The sequence below is a fragment of the Anguilla rostrata genome, chromosome 16 (assembly GCF_018555375.3).
Source record: "Anguilla rostrata isolate EN2019 chromosome 16, ASM1855537v3, whole genome shotgun sequence".
Classification (NCBI taxonomy): Eukaryota; Metazoa; Chordata; class Actinopteri; order Anguilliformes; family Anguillidae; genus Anguilla; species Anguilla rostrata.
Genome location: NC_057948.1, coordinates 29,577,689 through 29,586,098, shown reverse-complemented (window position 1 = coordinate 29,586,098; position 8,410 = coordinate 29,577,689). Strand labels below are relative to the sequence as shown.

The 8,410-nt window shown below is 40.3% G+C and overlaps 1 protein-coding gene across 1 annotated transcript; it reads left to right on the top strand.

The window, feature by feature from the left end:
* gas8 (growth arrest-specific 8) lies at positions 1-8,197 on the top strand. Its single transcript, XM_064314046.1, has 10 exons — positions 1-270; positions 2,789-2,872; positions 3,915-4,112; positions 4,310-4,516; positions 4,624-4,678; positions 4,981-5,186; positions 5,659-5,826; positions 6,176-6,262; positions 6,592-6,736; positions 7,365-8,197. Exons 1-9 carry the CDS (start codon positions 73-75, stop codon positions 6,730-6,732), a joined length of 1,344 nt encoding a protein of 447 aa, XP_064170116.1. The 5' UTR covers positions 1-72; the 3' UTR covers positions 6,733-6,736; positions 7,365-8,197.
* Positions 8,198-8,410: the final 213 nt, after the last annotated feature.

The window sequence follows — 8,410 nt, the reverse complement described above, 5'->3', positions numbered from 1 at the left end:
AATCAACACCTTATCACTTCAACAGTAGTGACACCATAAACCTATGTAAACCCACTTTAGCTGAAAACAGAGATGTTGTACAAGTACAGGCTGTACACCAACAAACCAATGAAACTGGAACAAATCATGAAATGTATTATTTGTATGCTGATGTCGTCTTACCTGTTCAGGCAGCCACATGAGAGATTAAAACTACTCAGGATGTTCTTTCTCTGTTTTGTCAGGAGAGATGAATATGACCTGACAAGTTTTTTGGACAGTCTACAACAGGTAATTTTCAGTTTCTCTGATAAACAACATTCCTGTCCACAATATTCCCAAACCATTCTGAAATATTAAATAGATTGTGTTCCATACATTTTATGTTCAATTGATATAAATGCATTATATAACATTACTGCTTATGTTTTGTGCTCTTTGCATTATTATACCACGCCAAACACAACCATATGCATCAGACCTCCTCTGCAACTGCAATTGTAGAAGGAAAGAAGGAAACATGCTTAGGTTTTTCTGCTGGGCCTACTAAAACATTTACTATACTATATAGTGGCTAAAACTTTGGATCAAACTGTCCCCAAAAACACTGACTCCTGAGACTTGGGCAGGAGGAGTAAATATTGTTGGGAAGTCTACCTGAGCTGCCGTTAGTACTGTGACATCACTGCATTCTATAACCGGAGCTTCTGATACAGAGTTTCCGTTTGCGTTGCCTGCCGGAGAGGAAGTTTCTAAACTGCCTTTATTCTTACTGTCGGTGTGTTCATGAATAAAACACCACACACGCACGCACACAAACACGCGACAGCGATAATCAAAGCCTTTAAACCGAAAATGCTCTCTAGTGATTATCTGACCGGAGTCACACACCTCCATATCGTCCCCTACTCAACCGGTGTCCTTCCCCGAGAGCGCCTATCCCTCTCGTACAACCCTTATCAATTGCAAAAGCACTGGGAATCGATGAGAGTTCCTTTCATGGCTGTGGAAAGTATAGCTGAAATATATGATACACACATATTAATGGCACTTTTAAATGCTCAGAGAATACATTAAAGGCAGCCAGTGATCTACAAATATGGAAGGCAGAGAATTTACCTTTAAATCAGTATGAAGATGATCACTCTCATAAATACCACTTAGCAATAAAAACTATCTAATCCATTTCCAGTAACAAGCTAGCCACTGGGAAATGATTAAAACAGGTTTATAACCATTGGTTCACTGTTTCTCTCTTTCTTACACATCACATTCAGTCACGAAAGCTCTCTTCAACGGGAAAAGGAGACCTTGTCAAAATTAATGCCGTGATGAACTTGGACTCCTGTTTGAATGGAAGACATGAATATCCTACATTGTCCAAAAACCAACCATAATGAAACCATAACTTATATTTTAATATTATTGTTATTTCATTGTATCCCTTTTAATATTCCAACACGTGTGACAGATTAATGTCCAACAGAATCATTGATCATAGGAGATCGTTCAAAATCAGGCAAGTGCAGAGATTCAACTGATTCAACTGAGGCAGGCTCCTGCCCTTTTGACTCCAGCTTTATTTATTTATTTAAAATCTGACCTACAGTGTAATCTAGAATACTAGCTGTCAAGTCAGTTTCAAAATTTATTTCGCTCAATGGCTACTTTGTGGTGAAGCAGCTAAATGCCGTAATATTAATTTAATTACGTCACATCGTCTTGGTTCTTTTTCGTGTTACGTTCTTGCTCTTCGCTACGTAACAATGGCATTCCACAAATATAACAATTCTCTATTCGGTAGAGAATTTAGAACCAACGGACACACATCAAGCTGAGTAACTTAATTCGACTTTATCATTTTTTTTAAAGTTTCGTATTTCTGTGCACAGAGCGTAACATGGTAAGTGTGCAGTGTTGCCGTACTTCTAAAGATACGCATTGAAATTAAATGCACAGACACAGGCTGTATTCTTGCGCTGTGACATTACTGCTGTTTAGATTCAGGTAGACTATATTGCGCAGACTAGGCTACATAGTGTAGCATACGGCAGTGTAAGCAATCCAATGTTTTTGCAGAACTTAATGAGCATATGGGCTGTTCTGGCCATGATGGACCAATGAACACAAAACGCTAGCATTTCAGGATCAGGTGCAGCAGTTTAGATATTCCCACCCTCGCAAGTTTGATACTATGACGTCACACACACAAAAAGCCATTGACATTTCAACTGGCATGGTAATCATCCTCTTATCCTTCGAATTATAGCGGTGTTCTTACTACAAGTGTGATCACCTTCTGCTTGTAATTCTGAACAAGTGAACGACACGGGAATGTAGAATAGATTCATACAAATATTAAAAACATCTTAATTTCATGACTCCACCCTTAAGGGGTATACTTGCATTTCCAAATCAGGATCATCAATAAAACACAGAAGCTCATTGTCCTCAATCACTGAGCTCATTTCACTAAAATGAACTGAGATGGGCAACGAGGGCCATGTCTATTTCTGGTTTACTTAATTAACCCTGGCGTTTGCGCCATCTGACATGTTAGCTACAGTTCTTGATTGGCGCATGAATGAGTGCCAAAGACTGCTTATTGTGTCCCAATGTGAAACCTTTTGCCGTGAGTCTTAATCTACGGAGTGAACCAGGGGCGTATACGACTGGGTCGCTCATTCAGCCAGGGTAAACTGGGGGAAACGATAACCTGCACACCCCACCGGGCCCTCCCGGCCTGGAACCGCCCAGCCCTGACAGAGACAGTTGTAGGCTGTGAAATGGCTCCGTTTTCTTGTTTCAGCCTCCGAAGAAGAAAGATAAGGGTGGGAAAGGAAAGACACCTGCAGCGGCGGACAGCTCCACAGCGGAAGTGTCAGTGGATCAGGTATGCTGCTGTGCGTTCCAGGACGGACGATATTCACAGTGCATCTTGCCTCCATGCACAGTGAGGCAGAACGTTAGGGAGGTAAAGAGAAATTCAGGGGCCAGAGTTGGAGATCCAAACGACTTGGTTGCATCTTGGGGACACAAATCATCTCCCATGATGGATGCCACCTCCATGCCGTATGATTTTTGAGAAGGTTGGCAAGAGAAAGATTCTCATTTAGGGCCATGAACAGGAATACGTGTCAAGTTAACTGAATGGCATTGGGCGTTAATTAATTCCTGAAGCATTAATGCGTGGAGTTTGCTTACCAAGCAAATGTGGACCGGGTGGGTGAGTGGGGTGGATGAGACAGTACACTGCGATTGTGGACTGGGGACTGCAATCACGGTTTTATATGAAAATGATCAGATCTATTTTTGGTGGGGCACAACATACTCCTGAGGCGTGTCTGGCTAGGTACTACCATAAGGTTAATTCATGTCAAAGTCACCAGTTAATGGCTTTTAGTTGGCACACTCCCACATTACCCAAGCTGGTGGGAGTAGGAGTGGCTGTGGCGGGCTGTGCTATTATTTCAGGCATTTGTTACTAAGTTAGTCCAGTTACTTAACCAAGCTCCCACAGTCTTTCTAATAAATGGTCTAGACATTCATTTATATGGCACGGCAGATGAGCTGCCTTATTTGTTTATAATTTAATTCTCTTCCAGTAAGAGGCAGAGCTAATGCTCATTTTATTACCCCTGACATCTACAGTCAGTGTGCATGTGCTTATTCATTTTGAACTTGGATTAGAAGTAAGAATAATTTACCAAGAGGTGTACACTTGATATATACACACATCAGCAACTAATCAGAATCGATTATTTATCCAACTTTTATAGACCAATTAAATACTGCCTCACATTCTTCCATTTTTTCCCCCTATTCCATTCATTCAATTTCATTTCAGTTTTCTTTTTTAGTTTTTTTTTATTAGGCGTAATCCTTTCAATGTAGGCACTCTCACAAGTTTCTTCTTTGGGACTGTGTTGCCATAGCTCCAGGAGCAGATTGAGCTCCTGAAGGATGAGCTGGACAAGGAGAGGGACGAGCGGAACTTCTTCCAGATGGAGGGAGACAAGATCCGGGCCTTCTGGGACATCACCAAGAGGCAGCTGCAGGAGAAGACCGCTGACCTCAGGAACAAGGACAGGGAGTTGGAGGAGGCCGAGGAGAATCATCAAGAAGAAGTCAAGGTTGTCTGATGTTAGGTGTTGTCATATTGGGCACAATTTTGGGACATTACTTGATGTCGTTATCCTCATATCATCATATCGTTGATATCATCATAAGCAGGCTTTTATGATGGCCCTGAATGGGAAATGAATGTACACCTCAAATTCGTGTTTGTCTTAAACATATTTTACCCTTGTTTCTTTCTTCTGTTGTTCAGGATTATAAACAGAAGGTGAAGCACTTGCTGTACGAACACCAGAACAGTCTGTCAGAACAGAAAGCAGACAAGACTACTGCCAAAAAGGTGCTGCAGACTGAACACATTGAGAGGGAGTTTGAGCTACGTAAAGAAATACGCAATCTGAAAAATGCTCTCAAGGCAATGGAACTATCCAGTGAAAATCTAGTGAAGAAGCTGAAACTGGTGGGTGGACCCTTAATTTTGTTACAGGGTTATTGTATTATAGATTATTGCAACATTTGTGTACGTCAAAGTCATGAATATCACAGCCACACTTTTTCCCCCAACAGAAAAATGATGAGGAAATGATCCAAAAGCAAAATGATTTTGAAAGACAATTGCAAGGTATACAATGTTGCTGTGATGTTGTGCATTTTCTTTTTATAGTTTGTGAAACATCCTGTTTAACCCACTTGAAGTTATACTTGAAAACCTTAATATCCCATTTCCCATTTCATTAAGGAAGCATATAATGTAATTATACATAACATTCTCTGAAGTTTTTTTGTTTTGTTTTATTTTTATTTTTGCTAGTGTGGCAGTGTAGGTGAGAAAAGCACTGACCTGGACTTTTAACTATAAATATATAAACTAAATATACAAACTACAAATATATTTCGGAACCAAGTTATATTCGCTTCCTCCAGAAAACAAAGCAAAGTACGAAAAGCGGATGCTGGTGATGCAAAGGGAGGTGGACCTGAGGTGGACAACGGAGGTTCACAAAATCGAGGAGAGGAAGAACAGTCAGATAAACACGCTGATGAAGGACCATGACAGGGCCATCTACAGCATGAAGAATTATTACAATGATACCATCATCAACAACATGTCCCTCATCAACTCACAGAGAGTATGACCATTGAAATTTTCTCTCGTCACATTTTAAGGTCGAATTTCTTTCGATTTATTTATTTTTTCCATAATTTATTTTTTTTTGCATTTGTTTTGGTAAAATGTTTCCTACCTGGTCAACAAGGGAGTCGACCTACTCATAACAGTTTTCTTAAATGCAATGTAAAACAAGACCAGGTCAAAACCTAGTATATGGCTGGACCTAACACACGTGATCCGGCTGACCAATGGTGTAACTTCATAACTCGGCCGACCAATGGTGTAACATCACTCACTCAGTCCACTCAGTCACTCGGTCACAGACATTCGCGTTTGTAGGGCTGGCCCCGCTGTTGCGGTCCAGCCAAAAATTATGTTGTATGTGTGCAGTCCCCTGTACGGGGCTGTTGGTTGGAAGCAGCTGTTGGATGCAGTGGTGAAGTGCTGGCTGCGTGTGCAGTGACGGGTCAGGGACCCATGTCTTCTTGCAGGCAGAGATAGATGCAACCTTGAAGAAGGTGGATGACCTGGAGAAGGAGAACGCAAAAGTGGTGCAGCACAACAGGAGGCTGGCTGAGCCTCTGGAGAAGGCCAAGGAGGAAGTGGCAGAGCTGCAGAAAGTGATGGCAAGCTACAAGAAGGACAAGGCCTCACTGGTGGTGCGTACAAATGGACAAAGCGTGATTCGACCTAGCGATTAACTCAAGGATGGTCCAATTAAAGATCCAATTCAATCAATGCAATTAGATCAATCAGAATCCTTTTTCATTCAGTGCACTAGTAAGATTTGCCTCTGGGGCTAATGTGCAAAAATACTCCCTGTTCACTTACACATCAATGGAGCTTGATTTTTGGATTCGACTCATCTGATGGCAAACTAGTGAATTTTTTTTGGAATTATTTTACAGTTGGATTTCTGAGTATTCTTATGCATAGCGAAAGGTTCAGTGTCTGTGGGCACGGACGGTATAACAGTAAACACGATGGTGGTGTCTCCTGTCTCAACAGGAAGCCAGGAAACGTTTGAAGGCAGCTGACAAAGAGATGGAGGACATGAAATGGGAATGTGAGGTCCTGCAGCAGACGTTGCGAAAGGTGAGTTGCTATGTGTGTGCAGGATGAAAATCAATATGATTCAGTAAAACGGGTAATGGAGTGTGGTTATGTACGGTCTCTTTTTTTGGAGAATAGGTCCTTCACCACCCTCCAATACCAACAAGTAATACCCACTTGTATACTACAGCTATTTCACTTCAAAACATATGAGAAAGTTTACAAACAAAAGACAAATCCAAAATGGACCTTAGGCTTAACATATAAGTATTTTTATTTCCTAGCTGAGCATTCATAAAGGAAAAAAAAGGTACCTACTGGTTTTAAACTGCTTTCTCGGTTTTACTGCCTCCTTCCTCCCTCTCCTCCAGGTTCAGGAAGAAAAAGACAATTTGGCCCACCAGTTAACCAACACCATTCTGGAGGTGCAGCAGAAGAGCACTTTCAAGAACCACCTGGAAAATAAGATGAATTCCCTTTCAAAAACTGGAGAAAAAGCAGGGAGAGAATAGCAAGGTCAGTTGTATCTCTTATTCTAGAACCTTCAGTTGACCCACAGGCTGGAGGTATAACAGTCCTGCTTTCACGTTCAAACTTATTTGGGGAGAACCTTTTCCATCTCTTATAGGGATGGTTTGATTGATGTGACTTGCAACCAATGTTGGGTGGCACCCACAAAACTGGGATTAGATACAAAATAATTATATGATTAAATTATCATTTTCAGTGATCATATTTTTCAACAGTAATGTCGATTAAAAAAAATTTAGAATTTAAATATCTTAGAAAAGTAATACTGTTTTTTCAACCAAAGTAATGAATAGATTAGAGATTATTTGAAAAATGAAGTAGGTATGTTTTTCACCATCCTTGGTTTCAATCTGTCATTGCCAAATATATCAAATTAGTTGTCTTGATCGTGTAGTAAAATAGAATTTTGTCAGATGACTTTTAATATTGCGATATCTAATATTGAAGTTTTTCTTTCTTAAACGTCAGTTTTGTATAAAGTGTATATATATTAGTGTGTGTGCGTGTGCGTGTGCGTGTGCGTGTGCGTGTGCGTGTGTGTATGAAAAGGGCTGTTCCCAAAGTGGTCCAGCTTGCTACAGTGACATATCCAGTATGTTTATCTCATTGGCAGGCCCATAATGACCCGCCTCTCATGTATATGCTGGATTATGAGGCCCTGATTGAAACAGCTGGAGATGCTCATGTGTGGACGTGGTCTGCTGATGTCTGGAGGGCTGATGTCTGCCCCAACCATCACTCAATAAATGTGACACAATCTCTCGTCACAAAAAAATTACCGTGTTACTCTCCTTTCTCCCCTTGTCATTTATTAGCAGTATTTAGCTATTTTAGAAATAAATATTTCTAATTTTGCGCTTTGTATTAATTTTAATTTGTGTTGCTTTCTATTATATGTACATTATTATTATCAACATTTTTAACGTCATCATAATTTGCGAAAGAGCATTCTTAGATTCAGGGTTATTGTACATTCTAAATTAAAAATAAACCAGTGAAAGTGATAAGACGGACATACATATACAATGATGACAGAATTAGCCAGATCACCTGGGATGCTGTGTGTCAACTTCTGGTTCAGTCTCCCAACTGGACAGCTGCAGCCCCCTCCTCACATAACACATAGTAGAAATTTAGTGACACATTGTTCCGGAATGAAATTAATTTTTTTTCCGGGATAGAAAACTAAAATCTAACATTCTGAACGAACCCGGAAACATACTTTTACCGGGGGTTCTTGTTGCCTATATCTCGATGGGGAACCGCAATGCACTCACAGGATTTAGCTTTCTTCCGTTGCCATGGCAGAGAGAAAAAAATGTTCGCTGTAGAAACACTAGATGAGCTTGTGGGTGTGAGTCCCTGAGGGAAACTGTGCTCACTAGCCCTATATAATTGGTTTCCTAAGGAGGAGCGTTTCAAAGGTTGTTTGCTGTGTGCAAGGTAGGCAATTCAATTTTAGACTTCTGACTCTTCCGTACGTCTAATGTAAATTTTGTGCATAATTCTGAGCTGCATGAAAACACTAGCAGTATATCATTGCAATATCTTACTACAGCAATGCTTTAACCACGTATGATTCATACTGTCGGCATGTACAGTGTCTAATAATAATAATAGTAAGAATAATAATAATAATAATAATAATGGAAATTCCAT

Excerpts from the sequence above, each read along its gene's own strand:
- gas8 (XM_064314046.1), top strand. The coding sequence starts at position 73 with ATGTTGTACAAGTACAGGCTGTACACCAACAAACCAATGAAACTGGAA. Across the intron at positions 271-2,788 it reads TTTTGGACAGTCTACAACAG|CCTCCGAAGAAGAAAGATAA; the intron begins GTAATTTTCAGT and ends TTCTTGTTTCAG. Across the intron at positions 6,263-6,591 it reads TGCAGCAGACGTTGCGAAAG|GTTCAGGAAGAAAAAGACAA; the intron begins GTGAGTTGCTAT and ends CCTCTCCTCCAG.